The following is a 21,088-nucleotide window of genomic DNA, read 5'->3' on the forward strand; positions in this document are numbered from 1 at the left end:
ATAAACAAAAAATTGTGCCATTCAAATAAAAAAAAAAATTTGGTCGTTTGGGGCCCCATATAAATCTAAAAATGTCGGTTTGGTTAAATTCAGAAGAAAAAGTCAAAATTTGTTGCCTAGTGTATTTAATGACAAACAGCAGCCTGTTCTGTGTTTGTTTACGTTTTTTGGCTTAAATAAATATATAATTTGCAAGTTAAATCCAAATGTCCTTGATGCAGTATTTTGAAATTACGAAAATAAAATAAATGCATTTTTATAACTTGTGAATATCGAGAGCCAGCCAGAGACGGCATAGAGATGCAACATTTTTATGAAAAGGCTTGTCATTCAGCAGGTTTTGACTACTGATCGATCACAAATAAAGTATTGCTGATTACATTTCCTACTGAATTCCTCCAATTAACCATTAAGTCGCAGAATGAATAACCCCCACACCCCCCTCCCCCAAAAACAACATTCCCCCACCACGACATTATAATAACAATTTTTTTGTTTTAAAAGTAAAATTATTTAGTCAACATTTAATGTGTAGCTGTATGTATTTTTCCTTTCGCTCTTATTGCTTTTCCTCCACTTAACTTCTAGTACATAAATAATTTAAGACTTACTTAGCTACAAATTGCAGACTTCTTCACACAAAAACATTTTAAAATGCAAAAAAAAGAATACTTTTAAATAATTTCATCAAATTTTCAAAACACTCCACAATTGTCTAACCAATAATTTAGCGAATTGATTACAATCATTTACATTTTACAAATAATATAATTTAACTTCTTTTAAATACAAATACACGAAAAAAGAAAGACCGAATATCATGTTACAAAACTTCAATGCACACAGAAAGAGTTAAGGCTATGGATTTCCAGACTTTTTAATAGTCATCCAGTAAAAAAATAACTTAATTTCTAAGAGTTTTGAGTGTAATGCTAAAAAATACAATAAGAAAGCACTTGAATTTCTCTAAAGACAAAGGCAACTTGGTGTTTAATTGATGGTGCTTAATTTAAACGCGGCTCATCAGCTTCATCCTCTCTCCACTCTGACAATAAGCTGCTTGCTTCGAACGAAGTTTGGCCTGCTCTTGTGACAACTAGCCGCTGAAAGATATCAAAATAAGAAATGCGATATATTAAACGGACACGTATGTGGTATCAACTAATCTAAGCATCTGTATGTATACCCAGCAGTTCCAGACCTCAAAGAAAAGTTGAGGTATCCATGAGGAACTGTCCCTAATCAATAGGGAAAACTTAAGGACCTTGTATGAAAAACGTTAAGGACTTTAACATTGTGATGTCCTAAAATCGAGGACAGAGGAAACCTCCCTTTTCCTCACATAAAACCTTAGGGACTCTTCGTGGAACTCTGCCGAAAAATCCCCAGGCGTTAAAGTAAAAAAATAAAATATTTTAATTGATTATTTTATTGATGTTTTTTTATATTGTTGTTTTTTAATTTTTAAATTTTAAAACTACATGTATGAAACTTTGACGAAGCGTGTATGTATACTAGATCGTTCAAAAAATCTCCGGACTGACAATGAAAAAACATTTTCTATTTCAAAAATCAATATATTTATTCAATATAGTCTCCGTCTAGCTTAATACACTTAGTCCAACGGTCTTTTAACATTTCGATGACTTTTTTGTAATGGTCGGAAGAAAGTCCCTCAAAATAGGCTTCAGTTTCCCATTCAACTTCATTGGAGTAAAATATTTTTCCCTGGAGCCATATTTTCAAGTTTGAAAACAGGTAGTAGTCACTGGGGGCCAGGTCTGTGGAATATGAAGGATGAGGAAGCAATTTTCAGCTCAATTCTTTAATTTTTTCCATCGTTAAAGCGGCTTTGTGAGATGGTGCATTGTCTTTTTTTTTCTTTGCCATATGCGGGCGTTTTTCGTCATGATTTGTCATTTACACGATCAAGCAATGCTGAGTAATATTCTTTGTTGCATTTTTACCCTTTTTAAGATAGTCGATGTGTATTATACCATGTTCATCCCAAAATACACTGGCAAAAACCTTACCAGCCCATCGACTTGCCTTCACACGCTTTGAACAGCTTTCACCGGCCTCTCACCTCTCAGGTGATGACCGGTTGGACTCCGGAATGTAGTGATGGATCCAAGTCTCATGCATGGTGATATATCGATATATCGTAAACACGACTTGGAATTGGCAACTCGTTTTTCCTTTTGTTCAATATCTAAAAAATGCGGCACATATTTTACATTGAGCTTTTTCATATGCAAATGGTCATGCAAAATCGAAACCGCCGACCCAGTTGATATGCCCACAGTCTCAGCAATTTCACGCACTTTGACTCTTCGATCAGTCAACACGATTTGACGGACTTATGGTCTTCCTGAACGTTTCCAGTCTTTGGTGCTCGTACGACCACGTTTTAAGTTGAAATACCAATCGCAAATGGTTGATTTACCTGTAGCAGAGACGCCGTAATGCTTATCAAGACATGTCTTCGCTTCCACGGTATTTTTTTCCATCAAAAAACAGTGTTTAATCAAAACACGAAATTCAGCTTTTTTCATTTTTTAAAAAAATCAAAAAGTTGCACCACAATAAAAATTTTAACTCGATAGCGAAGCGTCCGATTGCGCTCAAATTTTGACAGCTGGGACTTTTTGAACGATCTAGTATTTTTTTAAATTTTATTTTTATTCACACTGTTCAGAGCGAAACTCCAACCCATGAACCCGAACTGAATTAGGTCTGTTTGTGGCAAGTCAGCGACTCTAACTATTACGCCAATGGACTTAAAATTTCTTGCTTAACAATAACTTAGCAAATGTCTCCAATTTTAAAGTGCGAACAAGCAGTGTGGCAGAATTATTACAAAACTTAGAACAAAACGTCAAAAAATGACAACAACATCAGGGACAGCGTTAGGGACAATCAAGCAAATGGACTTTTGGAACTACAGGGAACATGCTCAAACAAATACGTGCATATATCAGTGTTCATATACAGTTGTATGTTACATACAGCCATGACATAAAAAAGATTAAATATTTGGTATTATTTTTCTAAAAACTTTTCGTCAAAATCGTCTAAAATCAAAATCGAGCTTCCCATTTTTAAAGAGAAACTATCAGGCCTGTTCCGGTTTTCACTTCCTATTTTATCGGATTTAAAAAGTTGTAATTTTTTACGTTGCATTTGGGCCAAACATTTTAAAATTATATTTTATAATTTTATTGGACTTAAATTCACCTACTCAAAGTGAATTCAATGCGCAAAATATATTCACATTAAAATAAAAACAGGCAAATCTTGCCGAAAGTGAAAACCGGAACAGGCCTGTATACGTATCTTATACTTTGGAAACGGTCTGTTAGCGGCGGCCAACCTCTTAAAGAAAAAGAATCCCCAAATAGTGGACGATTTAAGATACATTTAGATAAAAGAATTACTCAACTATATTTTTTTTAAATTTATTAATATAAAAATGTTAAGATAATTTTAATTTATTTACTTTAACTTTTATTAACGATAATTCGATTATCAGCGTTCGTATTAGCGTACATATAGTTTAAACGAATATATATGTACGGGACGTTATTTGTCAAACGGAACAGAGCTGCGCCCAAAATTCACGTGAATGGATTTTGATGATCTTGGTCTAAAAATGAGATCCACCATGGTGGAGTTAGCTAGTCTGTCCTACTAACATTTTAGTGACATTCTTTGGCAATAACGTCAGCCCAAAACTAGTCGAATCTGACTTAAATTTTAGATTTTACAGTTTTGCAATACGGGCGCAGCTCTGTTCCGCTTGACAAAAACGTCCAAAACATATATAAAATGTGATATAATGTAATAAAATTGTAATGTGTTTGATGTGCAGTTTAAAAAGAGCACACTGAAACTATCAATATAAGGCAAATTAAAGTTATAAGAAGAGATATAGATGAAGACCGTTAGGAAATGACTGACGAGTAGGGTAAATAGACAGTTGGAAATCTTCTCGGCAACAGTTTAAATTGATGTTGAAAGCACATTTAGCAACAGACAAACAAAAATTTCTTACTCTTTTGTCAGGGATCTCAGCAACTCAGCGCATTGCTCAGATTTCGGATGTTTCTGTTACTGCTAACTGATGCTGGTGTTCTTGTTGTTGATGTTGAGGTTGTTGTTGCTGCCGCTAGTGCTGCTGATCTGATGTTCTCAGGGGTGTTGTTCTTGGTTTTAGCTGTTGTGTGTTCGGGTGCATATGAGTTTTGTTGTTGCTTGTTAAGCGTGGGTGCAACTACATGCGCAAATTTCACAGCACTTACTTTAAAAAGTCATTCATATTGATGTAATTTTTATAACTAAAGAAAGAGAAATACGTAAAATGCATATATAAATATATATATTTATATATAGGTAAGAAATAAAAAACTTAGACAGTACAAGTGGTGCATATGCAGCCGGATGAGGCTTACTGAGCGGGTGTTTTGTAGTGCAGTAATTTAAGATAAACGAATACAAAGCGAGAACAAAACAAGACAAAAATGGAAAGAAAAAAAAGCAAAGATGGAGAGAAAAGGACACATAAACATGATCAAAGGAAGCAAGTGAATAGCAGCAAAAAAAAATGTCCAAGCTCGAACTATTCAAGATACCTTTTGGCCGACGTGGTGCGCGAATAAGGGTTTTGCAAGATCTTCGGGTGCGTTTCCATAACGCGCAACAGCAAATTATCCAGATAGTCCTCCAATTCCTTAACGCGCTGTCGCATTAACAACGCCTCGTTCTCCATTCCATTAGCGATGAGCATCAACTCCTGCAGCAAACAGAGTGTAAGGATAGTCGTAAATATTCAAAAAACCAAAATACATTGATTTACATACCTCACGCGACTTGCCCTCGTATTTTTTGGCCAACTGAGCAGAGATCTCAGATCGACGTTCCGCGTGTGAGCCGGATTTTTCGTGCCCAATAATGATGCGCTCCGTGGACTTGGGACTTGGCGAGTTACTATCAGTAACATTCTGTTTGTCTGTGCACGAAAAAGAGCGAGAAACAAAATCAGAAGTCAAATAGCCATACACACTGTGAAAGTATCATATATATTAAAAATGTCGTTACAAATGGTTCAACTAAACTAACTCATCTATCTGCCAGAATCATTTCATTTGTTTTGCAAAAAAGCAATACAAATGTTATGAGTAATTTTGGTGCTTGAATCGTCTCTTTACTTTTAAGTCGAGTAGAGTTTATTTTATTTAAAATCATGTTTATTGCTTGTATATTGGAAACTTCAAATCGACGAAGCCAAACTATTGGGCTAAAAATAGTGCTGGTCTATAACTATCGTTAAATAAATAAAAGCCACATTTTTTACCCTTTTGACCCCAACTTTTTTCCTGTGGTGTCAAACATTTATGCAAATATTTATAATTTCAACCTACGTCTATAAGTTTAATCTATTCTAAAAACAATTGCATGTGAGATTATTTGCTCACACTTTGAGTATACATATATACCTTAAGATATTATAAAGAATCATATAACGAAAACATCAGGATCGCTCACAGTTATCTGTCAGACAGACGAAGTTGCCCACAGTTGCCAGTTGGGGTTTCTTATCTACTTATTCTTTATGGGGTCTATTACATTCGTTAGAAATAAACTTATTAGTCCCTTGTAGCATTTGGATGACTGAAAAGTCGCTCTTACGGGGCAGAAAATAGCACTGTAACCAGTTCGCAATATAAATTACTAACAAACATTACTGGCGGATGCATATACGCAACAAAACACCAAAAAATTAAAGTAAACAAACAAAATTTGGAAACAAAGCGGGCGCGAGAATAATGGAGAAAAAGTGAGAGATATTTAGTGAAAAAAAATGCATGGCAAACGAGAAGGAGAATAAAATGGAAGCATCGAAAGGATGACGCGCAGATGACAGCTGATTTGGAAAATAGCTTGGTTCGATTGCTTGGTTCGATATTTAGTTGATTGGTCGTTGAAATCGCCAGTAGGTTACAACTGCGCGCACACACACCGCACTCCCCCGTGTCGCCGAGTAGGATAAGATTCGAGGTGGAATAGTGAGGTAGATTGAGGATTAGTGGCTGGATAGGTTTGCTGGGTTCTTGGTTTAAGTTCTGTTTTTCTTTATATTTATTTTCGAGCTTATCTGCTCTTCTTATATTTGTCAAATTGTGGTGTCTTTGGGTACAACAGCTCACCTCGCTTATTGCCATATTTAAATTTTCCCAGTCGTTTCTCCCAGCGCTCGCCGCTGTCACCGCTGTTGTTGCTGAACTCCTTGGGCGATTGCTCCGGCGTTAAGAAGTTGTGATCTATGCTTGGATCGACATCAGCCACAATCGCCGCGACTTCTGAAATTTTCTGTGGCTCTGTATTTGACTGTTCCTCCAGAGAGGTAGAGCGCTTGGCAAAGCTTAAGAGTCGCTGATCCTCTTCTCGCCGCTTCGCATCACGACGACACTGTTCTTCCTGATGCACCTCAAGCTCCTGCTTCAAGGCCGCCTCCTCTTCACGCAACCTCTGTTCATTCAAACGCAGCTCGGCTTCCAGGCGCGCATCCTCTTCAGCTCGTCGTTTAAGTGCAGCTTCCTCCTCCTCAGCAGCAATCTCTGCTTTGGCTAGTGCCGAAGACATTGCTTTCAATTGTTCACTGCTGGTAAGACGTGGCTGTGGCGTGGGCCGCACACTTGACAGCGTCTGTGACTCGACGGAGTACAGCGTTGACTCCGGCGATGAGCTTGGCACCGGCTCATGCGAAGCCTGCTCATCCGCAAAGATTGCTGTGCTATTGCGTTGCTCAAACTTGGCAAAGCTTGCGTTAAACGAATTAAAGTTACGTGCTTCCACATCGGGAGAGAAGAGGGAGTTACTCTTACTTTCCTCAGTTGACAAAAGTCGTGGCGGCGTTGTCTTGGTCGTTTGTTCCTCTATCTCTTCTTCATCATCGAGCTCAGTGTCTGACGAGCTAGAGGACGAGCTTGCTAATGGCGGCGGTGGGGGCTCCTCGGTGGTTGCCGGCAGAGGTACACGTGTTTCCCAGCTCCGACGCTTTAAAGAATCGCTGCTTCCAATCTCAAGGTACTTGTCTCCTCCATAGAGTTTTGACTCCCACTCATCCAGTTTGAGGGATGGCTTTGGCTCCGAAACGGGTCTTGGAGACACCGCTTCTATCTGAACTTCTCCTTCCCCATTACGATCACTTTCGATTTCCGCCTCCTGCTGTGTTTGCGGGGTACGTGGCGGCTTCGAGGGAGGTGGCAGAGTGCGCGCACGAACGCTAAAATCGAGCTCAAGCTGTTCCATCTCCGCAACGATTGGATCCTCGTCTAGTATCTCTTGCAATTTGGGCTTACCTCCATTGAGTTTCCCCTTTGAAACGTCGTTTCCGTTGCTTAGCAGCGGCGATGGATTGCGTGGAGCAAAATTAGTTATCGCACTAGAGACTGGCACCTGCAGACCAGAGCGCTGTATGTTCAGCGAGCTGCCAGAGCTCTTGTGGGACAGATTATCAAACACAAACTCGTCCTCGTCTTCGCTAATAACGCCGGGATCGGCTTCGCCAGCTAGTTGGCCCCGCCGGCGACCACTACCGCCACCAATGCCGCCCAATCCGGAAGTGCTGTTGGGGGTACCAATGCTTGCAAAAGATCCACTGAATGAGCCGCTTTCATCGCCATCAGCGTGCTTCTTCTTGCTGCGGATGTGCAGCTTTGAGCTGAGCGAGCCTGCTAGCTTCTTAATGCTTTTGCGCTTCTCGCCTTGACCAATGGAGAGCAGGCTGCCGCCAACGGAACTGGCCAACTGGCCTATGGAAGACTTGTGCTTGTCTTTCTTGCTAAGATCAGTCAGCGAACCGGACTTGACAACAAACGCTATGCGTACCTCCAGTTCGCCGCGCTCCTTGTTTTTCTTCTCTTTACCCGGTTTACTTTCTAGCTTGCACCACTTAGCACGCGGCCTGTCGTACACATCCATGTCCTTCAGCGGTAGCGTTGCCTGGCCAAGAAACTCATCAATGCCCAGATTATTACGATGCAGGCACGTCAGCGTCAATTCTGCCCGATTGCCTTGATCCGGAATTTTCCTAAAAGCAATAAAATCAAATTCGTTTCAATGTCCGGTAAGTGGTGCTAATATACATGTATGGACTACACATTTGTCGTCTGCACTCACAGTTCACACTCCTCGTTCCAGTTGACGCTCGACTCGGCTTTATCCTTAACCGATGTCTGATACTTCTCCTTCCCCAGAGCAATTGTGACAAAACAGTTGTTGGTGCCATTTTTTCCCTTGGTCAGAAGTCCTCGTGCGCGCTGCACTGTAAATGGAAAGGCAAATAATAGGATAAGTGAAGTTAATTTGCATTTAATAATTATATTTTGATATATCATATGGGCGGGCATAGTCGTAAAAACAGTGACGTTAAGAGTTACTCAAACAATGATACAGATATCTAATTTCATAGATATGTACCCGAAATATTTTTTATAACAAATTTGTTTCTTGAGATATCTTAACCAAATGCAAGATATAAAAATTTTGAGTTTCCCCGACTCATTTTCGCCAGCAGTACTATATCATACAATACCACAAATATGTACCACAGCACCACAATCCCACAAAAATGTCGCCAAAAATACAATATAATTCAGCTGTAATCTACATGGATAGTGACTCAGTTTTTAGTTCGCTACTTTATTGGCGACCTTAAAAGCTAATTTCAAGTCGCGTTGAGTTTTATCCAAGAGCGCCTCGTGACCTCGACAAATCCAAAACTAAAAGTAATGCTATAGTCAGAGCATCCGGTAGAAACCACAATAATTTTGCTTTTGGCATGTTCGTTGAGCATAAATTCGCATCATTGTTCAAAGTCAAGACGAGTCGGTTCCAGTCCAGTTACATATATGCATAAGCAATTGAAGACACCGCTTCTCAGCTCTGATTATATAGGGATGTATAAAAGACGAGAATTGATGCACAGACATACCGCATACGTACATTTGTATGTAATTAGTAGCAAACATATTACACGCGTATATAAAAAGTTCAAACTGTCATACAAGATAAGATCATACAGTAATCACATCTGTATATAAATATATGTTATCATATAAGTAAGAATTAGTAAGTACAAATATTAAACTCACAAAATTTCTTATATTAATTTCGGGACAAATGATATTATACCCAGGGAATGTAAATGATTTAAAAAAACACCAACTTATAATGGACCTTGAAATAAAAGAATCACACCAAAATCTTTATTTTTGTAAAATCTCTGAATTTCGGCTGGGTTTTTTAAATTTCTGATTTTTTGTTTTTTTCTCGATGATAAAACAAGAGAACAAAATTCAATTTTTTTGTTGCATGGAATTTTATGCCTGTTGGTTACAAATGTGAGGTCGCTGATTTCAAATCTATCCTCATTCTTTTTGTGGCAGCTATAGTTTTTGAGATACAGCTATCTAAAAAGTATAAAATTTCTTAAACAGAGATGCCATAAGTCTTAATAGACCATCGTACTTTAAAAGTCAAAATAAGAAACAAACTATCCTTTATAAAATTTGATATTGTTACCGCAAAGACATGATTTATATTCTTGATCAGGACGACTAGCTGAGTCTGCAAGTTGTATCCAAACTAGTTTCTCAATAAAAAAAATTTCACTTTTTAAGTACTTTGGGGCTAGTAACACTAGAAATCCATAAAATATAACAGAAAAAATTACAACAATGGTAATATATAATATAAGATATAATATAAATATATAACCGAGCATTTACCTTAGGACTGTCATAGCACAAAATATACGAGTTGAGGTAATAATGCAGAAATGTTCTTTATGACCTTTTCTATATTGAGTATTTATATGTTCTATGAGAATTATTGCTTTTACTGCAAAGTGGTACTTAAATCTCAAAAATTTTGTTAAAGGTTCGGTTCGGCGATTCGAACCATAGAGCAAGACATCGGTTCAGTTGGCGAATTGGTTTACATACTCCCTGACACCAAGGTTTAGGTTCGAGCCTTGGTTCAATTTCATACAAAAAATATTTGTATTGGTAAACATTTTTCTCTACATTTTGAACTAATTAAAATTTTTTTTCAAAGAAATTAAATTTTGATAATTTAAATTTATTTGAAAATTTAAATATGACTTAGAATATTATATTAGAAAACCATAAAATTTATGTAATTATTTAGTTTTTTCGAACCGAACCTCTTATTTTAGAAAGCGGTTCGGTTCAGGTTAGGGTTCGCAAAGTAAAAAATGATCATGATCCGGTTCAGGCTGATTAAGAACCCGAACCGAACCGGTTCTACAAGGTTCGGTTCAGAACCGGTTTGCAGCCTTGGTTGTATGCCCTTTTCATTAAAAAATAATTTTATTTTAAATTTGTAATATGTTAAAGCTATAGTAGCCAAAGACGTTAAGGCCGGCTTTGATAGGGACATTAAAAAACTGGTCCCATGAGCTTTTGTATGTATGCATGACAAGTTAGAATAATAACGATATAAATCTTCCAACAACTGAAAGGACATTAGTAGATAAGATTCTCATGTTAGTTATTCAAGACAATGAAGAAACGTCTTGTTCATTTCCAACGCAACATTCATAAAAAGGTATTTAAATACTAATTGCACAAGTTGTGGATTCCACAACACAATTACGCAAAATTCAGTCTCGTAACCACACAAAAACATAAGCAGCAAAAACAGTAAAGTGAAAAGTGTTCAATAGAAAAGTATAGTTACATATTTGCCAGCCTTGCAAATTTGTTGCTCACTCACTCTCTTTTTATACCCATTACTTTAAAAATAAGTGGAAGGGAATAATGTTTTCATTGGAGTGTATGTAACAGGGAAAAGAAGGCATCTCCGACCCTTTAAAGTACATAAGTATATTATTGATAAGCTTCAACAGTCAAGTAGATATAGCCATGTCCGTCTGTCCGCCCTAGACTATAGATACACAGACTTCTTTAAGGCTTCGCTGAAAACGAAGCTGAAAGGAAAAAATCAAACACACTGCACTCAAGCAAGTGCGCACATTGAAGCGTTCAGTTCAGCTCGGTTTTATCAACCAAACATGTTTGATTTTATCATCTTCGCTTTCAGCTCCGCTTTTTTCAGCTATTTTTCAGCTGTGCGCGTAGCCTAAGTCCCGCGCAGATAAAGTCTGTTTTAAATTTTAACGCTATTTTTGGTTATTAATGTTATCTATTATTATTATCAATCCTACCTAATCAAGATCGGTTAAGCAGAACGGCAGCAATGACTGCTTTAATACAATAGCAATACAAGCTCCTAAAAGAATTTACCGGGTATTCCCTTAGTCGGGGACTCGACTATAGCCTATCTGACTAGTATTTTTTTTTTTGCTCATTTTAAGTGAAAGAAGAGTGAAGTCGACGACAAAGTGACTGCCTTTTACCCACTGACCACTGTGGGCGTCGTGATGCCGAATAATTATTATTACATTAACAGTTTTTTTTGTTTCGTTCACCTTTTTACCGTTTTGTTTTAGACCCGATGCTGTTGTTGTCGACTTCTTCGTTGACCACATAACTTAAGCCAATTTGGGAAGTTTTTGCAATGACATTTTGAGTCATTTAGTTCAGCAGCAAATATGTGTATGTATATGCTTGTAGATAATTGAGGTTAAAGACAGCAGTAGACAGCCAACAGTCAACAGAAAGCAGTTAGGAACAATAGAATAGGCTAGAAATTAACCACTAAATATACATAGTTGATATTGATAGCTAACAAGAAACCGGTTCCGAGGGCCCCAATTGGAGCTGCCAGCGCTGCATCGCAAAAATAGAAATGGCAAAAAGCAAAATATGCCAAACAGCGCCAAAAACCAAACAAAACGAAGAGAGAGGTGGCGACAAAGTAACTGAGAGAGCGAGCAGCAACAATGCCGAAATGTTGACTGTTTCTCTGGCTGGCTGCCCCTCTGACTGTCTGCCACAGCACAGTGAGAAAGACCGCTAACACATTGGCATTTAATTTAAATCGAACGTGTTGCTTTTTTTTTTAATCTATACCAATACTTCATTGAACATTTAATTAATTTTAATGATTATATTTATGCAGCTATGAGCTTTTAAAGGCAACAAACTTGTAATCGTTTCCGTGAAAATCTACTTGACATATTTTTTATATATTTTTACGTCACTAGTTTTTACAAAGACAAATTTTGGAGCCAATATACGATAAGAGTAATAGCCTGATTCCACTGAGCTTTGTCGGTTGGTATGTACTTACCATTTTTAGTGAGATATGTACATTAATTTAAGCAGCTGGTAGCTTTGTTTCAACTTGTAACTGCTTTGATAATTTGTAACTATATTAAATAGCAACGATATAGAGTATTTTGAGGCCATCTAAAGGTATATTTCCTTATTTTATAAAAAATCTTATTAATTTTGCGACTATCGGGTTGCATTTTTTGTGATATCGGTTAGAAAATTTACTATTTTCTTAATGTAATTATCTTTTTGCATGTTCGATGTTTGTACAAAACAGTGCATTTCTCTTCAAAAGGGACAAGGATCGCAATACACAACAACAATATGAAGTGAAAGCATATATTTGGATTTCATTCCAGTCGTGCCACAGAAATCGAAACCAACCGAAAATTGATTTCTGTGGCCCCCCTGATTAAGACTTTTTATAATAAAAAATTTGTTTAAAAAAATTGACATTTAATTAAAATAAATACATTCTGAAAATAACTATTGATTTACATACATAAAATGCATAGAGAAAAAAAGGTGAATGGCGATATACAAAGAATATCTATTGATTTACATAAAATACATTAAAAAAAAACTGACAGGCGATATCCGTGGTGGCGATTTTCCCCACTGTGCACAGTGGCGCCCTATAAAATAGAATGAGTTGTTCAACGTTCGCCATTCGATCTTCATTTATAAAACCGTTGATAAAATAGTTGCACCTTATATTGTTCATAATTCGATATTTTTGTAGCGTAAAACGAAGAAAGAGCGGCGAGCGGCGCTACAAAGTATTTGACTCGTAATTGAGAGGTTGCCAAGAGCAAACAGAAGCCATGCGAATAGCGCTGGCGTCATCAATGAATTGTGGGCAACACACCCACCAACACACAGATACATTTGTAGAGTGGGTGGGAGAGAGAGAGAGCGAGGTATGACAGCAGGTGAATCGGTAGTATACTGCCGGCTTTGTCAACTAGCTCAATGCTAACAAATACATGCATTTATGAATGTGCATATGTACATAACCATATGTACGGTGCAATGACAATACGGATGTATATATAAGCGTATATATAAAATGCTTGTAAACGAAACAACAACAAATACAAGGTTTAAAAACAATTGGCATCTCAGTACATATGAACACAATAGGCACTTCCCATACGAATTTTTTGAATCCCTTTTTAGCAGTCGTAAATAAATTTTTTTTTTATATTTGGAGGTAGGAGACCTATCACTATTTTTATTTGAATAGGTAGGCGGCTTTGTCGATTCAAATTTTCCAATATATTAGCAAAAAACATGAGATTGAAACATTCAATTAATAAACGATAAATTTAAAACTGAATCATGTACATAAGGGTGCATCGATTTTTTCGAAGGAAAAAAAATGGTAGCGCGCATTCGTAATCTACGGTCAAGATGTTTCAACAAGTTCTAAAATCAATTTCAACTACCCGCTTTTTGAGTTGAACAATTTTGTGTTTTTAGACTAAAATTATGTTTTAAGGACAATTAGTCCTTTGATCCTATGATAATTCTATATAATTTTGAAAGTCCTGATCCTGACATGAGCTTTAACACCATTGTCAGGATTGGACTAAAAACACTAAAGATAACATGCATGATAACAATTTCGAAAAAATACATTTTTAAACTCAAAAAGCGGGGACTAGGAATTTATTTCAGAACTAGGAGAAACATCTGAGAATTGAGCGTAGATTAAGAATGTGGGTTTCAATATTATTTTCTTCGAGAACTATGGTTTCTTGGTGAAAACGTCTTACAATTGACCGTAGCACAGTGGGGCCATTTCTCATTTTGCGTTGCAAAATAATATCTTTTGAGACAGTAAAGATATTTTCAAAATTTTAAAAGCATTTGATAGAAAACTTCTTAAAGATCGGTCGCATAACTTGTCTACAAATGTACTTTTATTTAATAGCTGTCAAGTGTTTTTATACCCGTTACTTTAAAAATAAGTGGAAAGGTATATTACATTCATTGGAGTGTATGTAACATGGAGATGGAGGCATATCTGGAACGGCATTTAAAGCTGTTTTTAAAGAAATACATGCTTCTAAATGTATGTAAAGGGTATTCCTATAGTCGGAGTCTCGACTACAACCTTTCCAACTAGTTCTTTGAGTAAATTTTGTCACGCGACATTTATACACACACCCAAACATACTACTGCACCTTTAAAATATCCCATTCAGAAGGGCACGCGGGCAGTAATAGTCACAGTAATGCAACTGTTTCCAATTAACATATTTGTGTTGCTCTTTCAATTTTTATACCCTGAGCCCATTGAAAATGGGCAAAAAAGGGTATAATGTGTTTGGCAGAATGTATGTAACAGGCAGAAGGAGGGGTGGCAGACCCCATAAAGTATATATATTCTTGATCAGGATCAACAGCCGAGTCGATCTAGCCCTGTCCGTCTGTCTGTCCGTCTGTCCGTCTGTCCGTCTGTCTGTCCGTCTGTTTGAACGCGTCGATCTCAGAGACTGTAAGTGCTAGAGACTTCAAATTTGGAATGCAGGTTTGTGAATACCATACGCAGGTCAAGTTTGTTTCCAATTTTTGATGCCACGCCCCCTTCGCCCACAAATTGAAAAATACCGATTTACAGGCGCAATTTTTGACATAGCACTCCCTAACTGAACAATCAGTTGAGAAGTATGCGTATTAAACGACCCTGAAAATTTCAAAGCGATTGACCCATAAATAAAGAAGTTATTTCGGAATTTAGATTTAGTTGAATAATTACATTTGGATGGCAAATCAAACGTGCGAGCGAGACAGCATGTTCACGTTTGTATGCAAGGCGCGCACAAACACAGTAAGAAATAGTACCAATTTTCTTTTGGGCTTCGATTTCAAGTACTATATGATCTAGAGACTTCAAATTTGGAATGCAGGTTTGTGAATACCATACGCAGGTCAAGTTTGTTTCCAATTTTTGATGCCACGCCCCCTTCGCCCACAAATTGAAAAATAACGATTTACAGGCGCAATTTTTGACATAGCACTCCCTAACTGAACAATCAGTTGAGAAGTATGCGTATTAAACGACCCTGAAAGTTTCAAAGCGATTGACCCATAAATAAAGAAGTTATTTCGGAATTTAGATTTAGTTGAATAATTACATTTGGATGGCAAATCAAACGTGCGAGCGAGCCAGCATGTTCACGTTTGTATGCAAGGCGCGCACAAAGACAGAACGAATAAGTACCCATTTTTTTTTTGGTACCAAATAAGAATTAAGCGATAAGCAAAACTATTATCGATGTCATGTAATGAAAATGTTAATGTATAATTTATGTATATACAAATATACAATTTGATTAAAATATAATTGTGTTAATATATAAATATGTATTTTTGTGATGGCAAAATCAGCAGAAGCTGATAGCTATGTATGTATGAAATTGCATGAGAGAAATAGCGATCATTTTGCAGCACTACTCTTGCATCTTTGCCGAGCACTGAAAGCTGCAAAATAATAATTTTAATTATTAATATTTTCGATTCCTTACACATATATATAATAAGTATCTGCTTATTATCGTTGTAAAAAAAAACTTAGCATTTTCCGCTTTAAGAATCTCATAAAATTAGACATTGCCTTTTATTTCAAATTTCGCGCGCACTGCAGCAGCCTTTGGCAGGCTTGAATTTGTTGCGTAAGTGGGAGAGAGTGAGAGAGGAAAATGGGTGCTGCCAGATTGCAGGCTGAGCAAAGTTGTAGTTTGTGGCTACTCTTGACACACGCTACATCGATTAAGCGATTACGATTACGACTTGTGATTTAAATTTATCAATTTCTAATTAATTTTAAACAAGTTTATTATATTAAAGTTTATTATATTAAACTTATTTAAAATTAATTAGAAATTGATAAATTGGTAAATCGCAAGTCGTAATCGTAATCGAGTGATGTATTAGTTCAGTGAGGCATTAATAACGTAGTCTGCAGTGATAAGCACAGTGACTTCAGAAAACCGAAAGTTGTTCATAGTTTCGTGTGTAATTTTGATACCCTGAGCCCATTGAAAATGGGCAACAATCAACTTTTATAAAAGAGTACATGGGCTCAGGGTATCCTACTGTCGAGCGTGCTCGACTGTAGCCGCACCTCACCGCGAGCGAAGCGAGCCGGGGGTAGGCGAGCGAAGCGAGCAGGGGGCGGAGCCCCCTTGTTTTTTTTATTGGCCTCTTTTTCTCCGTTTAGGTCACCTTTTAAGGTTAATTAATTTTAATGAAATCATTTTCATATTGTTCTGTTTGATGTGCTTTGCGCAATGACATCTTTAAATCAGAGAGGTCGATTGTTTTCATATTTGGTACTAAATATAGTTCAACTAATTTGCTAATCAATGGAGTACAGAGTGGATCAAAAGAATAACAGGATTCGCAGTTAGTATGTCAATCCTTATTATACCGAGTCCAGTCGAGTTCACCAAATTTGACTTTTGTTTTTGATTCTGTGAATATTCAAGCGATAAAAAAAAAAAATTATTGCTACTTTCGTGCCCCATTGGAGATTTTTGACTTTTAGTAAGACAACCCACGGTATTGTGCAATGTTACGCCATAGAGATAGCCTATGCTTAGGAGCAAATAATTTGAAACGTTCAAAGGTTTGGCTGGAGTTGATGGGAAGAACTGTTGAACTGGGTGAGATATCGGTCTGAAATTTGAAATATATACTGAGAAAACTTCAGAGATAAATCCGACCACAAAATAAAAATAGGCGTGTCATGGCAAAGGCTCAAATTAACTGTAAAATAGACTTATTGACCTAAGAAATAACAAAAAGTTTTTTTTTACCTAATTTTTTTTAATTTTAAAATTTTTTTAAAACAAAAAATTAAAAAAAATTGTAATTTTTAAAAAAATTTTTTTCAAATTTGTTTTTGCATCTTATTAAATGTTGAAAAACATGACATTTTGCGTTTCAACCTTAATTTACGCCCTTTTCTATGCCACGCCTTCTTTTATTTTTTGGTCAAAATTTTCTTTAAAGTGTTAAGAATATATATTTCAAATTTTAGACCGATATCTCACCGGGTTAAAAAGTTACAGATTTTTGCCACCTTATTTCCTGAAATACGCCATAGTGCTATGGTTGTCATAATTGTCATAGTTTTTTTTCGCAGTGTACTGAAAACAATTTTGCTCTCTCGCCTACTCTGAGAGACGATTTCGTCTATTTATATATAGGTGACTTCGTCTAATATACTGAGGGGGCATACACTACTTTCAGCTCGCTCTAGAAAGAGATAGAAAACGACGTTTGCAAGCACGCTTGGACCCTCGAAAAAGCGCAGCTGTAGTGAAAACGCCACATATAGTAACTTCACCTTGGGCTGAGCATTCCTGGATTTCTTCGAACAGTGCAAATTTGTCATAATTAGTTATTGAATATTGAATGGAGCTAAGCGATCGTGTTTCCGAATTTTTCATAATTTTTCGAAGTGTTTCATAGTCTTTGAATAAGAACGATGCAGCAATGATCCTTTCGGAAAAATTCCGGCAAAAAAGACAAGCGTTGATTATGGAAAGGTAACTTTGAAATTTGGTTGTTTTGGAGGCATTCTCCTCACTCGATATTTTGCTCGACGTGCGTAATGTTGCGCTCTTAAAATTGAAAACATGTTTTCCACGTAAAATTGTAAAAAAACTGTTCCATGTTATGAATTTGCTTGGACCGGCGCTATCGTAAGCTGATCCGCAAACATAAAATCAAGTTATAGGGGTTTCAGATGCGTCAGGCTTAAATATATATTGAAGGTTAAAATGGCTTTGTTTTAACCTACTGGTTACATTCCAAAATTTATTAAATTCCATTATTGTAATCAGTACATGCTGCATTAAAACTAATCCATTATGATTCATTCTCTTTAGGTATACTGTATTTAACACTAGCAAAGTTCAATACAAGAAAAAACCGTAAGAGGTCTATATGCGAGATCCCTTAATTTAGAATTGGCAATCCCAAGGTGACGGAGGAAAACGTTATAGCAAATTTACTATTATTTTAATACTTAGAAATACCTACGTATTAAAAATTGTGTCTCTAGTTATCATAGAGTCTGAGATATTTGGGCATGGGGCGTCTTTCATTAAAATTGTTTAGCTTTTTTTTTTAGCGTTGATATAGATTTCTTAAGCCCTGAAGAGTTGGCATCACTGATTGTTGCTGATGTGTATTATCAAATCCCACAAAAAAAACCTTTACACGAGGTAAAAGTCTAGTGACGAAAGCAACTTCTAGCCCCAAAATTTCTGATATCCAATTTCGTGACGAACAAAATTCAGTTTAATATAAAAATTTAAAATAAAAATATAAATTAAAAAAAAAAACCGAAAATTGGCATTGTGCACTGTGAGCAAAAAGGGTGACTTCTTTGTACATAAAAATTACTTTTTGCGCAGTGCCAAATGCCAATTTTCGCTAAATTGTACGTATTGCAGCAGATTAAAATTTAACAGAAATCGTTAAAGCCGTTTTGTCAGAAATCGCCTAAATGTAAGCTTGAAACATTATATCACCTGCAAAATGTTACCTGAGTACTTTACAAAAAAGTTTAAATGCCCTTAAACTCCTTTCCAATGATATGAACATATCTGTAGCTTCTATGGTTTGGAAACTGTTGAGGTTTCAATTTTAGCGGGTTTAGTTTTCCCGCTAAACTAGCGATTTTCAAAAGTCGTAGAACAACATTACATTAAGCTTTTAGCGCTTTGATACAAACAGACAAACAAACAAACTGACTTTTTTATTTCATTTGAGACGACGAGATGATGTCGGATTTGGGTCATCGAGGTATCAATCGACGCGTATTTTGATAAAATTTTAAAAATAAAAATTTGTACCAAAAGGCCCCAACGGCTCCATAAGCTGCGATCATATAAATTTACCCTCCACTTCACCCCAGTATCTCATGACCCAGGTGAATAAGAAAAGTTTAGTAACCCATATATTGTTAGTCGCCTTTCGCACCCTTCATTGATGCTTTCGTCACTAACGCGAACTGCCGTCCGCAATGATGCTTTTCATTTAACGGACTTTAACTTTGCTCGTGGTTAAGCATTTATTAGAGCAGGGCAAGTTTTACAGAAAGAGTCATTACCAACTGAAGAAAGATCACATAAACATCGTTACCTTGCTCAAGATTTTGCAGCTAAATTTTTTGTTTTTTTTTTTTTTAACAAAAAGAGTTTAACAAATGTGTTGAACAAACTGTCGTTGAAGACAGTTAGGAAATACATAAAAAATACATACAATACAAAGCGATCAAAGCAATTTGAAAGCGTTTGAATTGTACTGTGTTATATGTATCTTTGAGATTATGTATAACGAGTAACACCTTGAGAGCATTGGTCTCAGGGCAGCAGTACAACAGTAATATCCACACGTTAGCGGATTCATCATCGTCGTTTTTGTTCTCTATTTTGTGTCTCAGTAGCTGCGACACCCTCGAAAGCGGGTGTCGAAAGTAGAACAGTGAACTCAAAGTGCATGTTGAGAATTCTTAAATTTGTTATGCGACAAGCAATGCGCAATGTTAAATGCGCCGAGGGAAAAATTGTTTCAGGTGGTGAATCAGCTATGTCTGTAAAATATGGTCACTATGAAAATGAGAGCGCAGATAAGGATTGACATACTAACTGCAGAATCCTGTTATTCTTTTGATCCACTCTGTACTCCATTGATTAGCAAATTGTTGAACTATATTTAGTACCAAATATGAAAACAATCGACCTCTCTGATTTAAAGATGTCATTGCGCAAAGCATCAAACAGAACAATATGAAAATGATTTCATTAAAATTAATTAACCTTAAAGGTGACCTAAACGGAAAAGCCGATAAAAGACAGGGAATCACTTCCTGCTCGCTCTCTTCACCACGACCACAGCTACCGTCGCTGGTGAGGTGCGGCTGCAGTCAGGCACGCATCGATGATGATGGGATGCCCTGGGCCCATGTGCTCTTTTTTATAAAGTTGATTGTTTGCCTCATTTTTCATTGAATCAGGTTATCAAAGAATTACACGCATGAATCTATGAACTGACTTTCGGTTTCATGAGTCTGTGCTTATCACTGCAGACTACGTTATTAATGCCTCCTGAACTAACGCGGCATCGCTCGATTACGGTTACGACGATTTGCAGATTTTATCAGGGCTGCAATTAATTTTTGAACAAGTTTATTATATTAAAGTTTATTATATTAAACTTGTTTAGGTGGGTAGAGTGCATAAATTGATAGTATCTGAAGTCATAATCAGTGATATGTGGATTCAACCCAGGGCATTAATAACGTAGTCTCTGATAACACAGTGACTCGAAAACTTTAGTTATTCATAGTTTCGCGTGTACTGGCCTGATACCCTGAGCCAGCCCATTAGTGACGGCAATCAGCACGTAAAAGAGTACGAACCAGGTGTCCTACTGTCGGCGTGCTCGACTGGCGTACACCCTCAACCGCAAGCAAAAGCGAGAATGGCTTGAGCAGAAGAAACGAGCAGAGCAGGTACCATTTTATTAGCCTCTTTCTCCGTTTGAAGTCACCTTTAGGTTAGTAATTTTAGTAATCATTTTTCCGCCAGCTATTTGATGTACTTTGCACGCAGCCGGCATCTTTAAATCAGAGGAATTCATTTTCACTTGTGTGGTACTAAATACCGTTCGTTCCGAAAGCCTTGCCCCTTCTAATTTGCTAATCAATGCAGGTACATGGATCAAAGGTAGCAGGATTCATAGTTAGTATGTCAATCCTTATCTTAGCTCTTCATTTTCATAGTAGGCCATATTTTGGCTGA

The 21,088-nt window shown here is 36.8% G+C and overlaps 1 protein-coding gene across 4 annotated transcripts in view; it reads right to left on the reverse strand.

Annotated features, from left to right (window-relative positions):
- Nucleotides 1-487: 487 nt before the first annotated feature.
- The window catches only part of LOC117779647 (rab11 family-interacting protein 1), a 35,861-nt gene continuing 15,260 nt past the window's right edge, over nucleotides 488-21,088 (reverse strand). The window contains exons 2-8 of one of the 4 annotated variants that reach the window (XM_034615937.1): nucleotides 8,182-8,326; nucleotides 6,734-8,092; nucleotides 6,207-6,694; nucleotides 4,860-5,008; nucleotides 4,632-4,792; nucleotides 4,055-4,337; nucleotides 488-1,103 (exon numbers count right to left, since the gene is read on the reverse strand). In XM_034615937.1, the coding sequence (XP_034471828.1) occupies nucleotides 4,298-4,337; nucleotides 4,632-4,792; nucleotides 4,860-5,008; nucleotides 6,207-6,694; nucleotides 6,734-8,092; nucleotides 8,182-8,326 (2,342 nt within the window). In that variant the 3' untranslated portion in view covers nucleotides 488-1,103; nucleotides 4,055-4,297. The remainder of the gene's footprint in view (nucleotides 1,104-4,054; nucleotides 4,338-4,631; nucleotides 4,793-4,859; nucleotides 5,009-6,206; nucleotides 6,695-6,733; nucleotides 8,093-8,181; nucleotides 8,327-21,088) is intronic. The other 3 variants (XM_034615922.1, XM_034615914.1, XM_034615930.1) reach the window with 3 other exon arrangements.

The sequence above is a fragment of the Drosophila innubila genome, chromosome X (genome assembly GCF_004354385.1).
Source record: "Drosophila innubila isolate TH190305 chromosome X, UK_Dinn_1.0, whole genome shotgun sequence".
NCBI lineage: Eukaryota > Metazoa > Arthropoda > Insecta > Diptera > Drosophilidae > Drosophila > Drosophila innubila.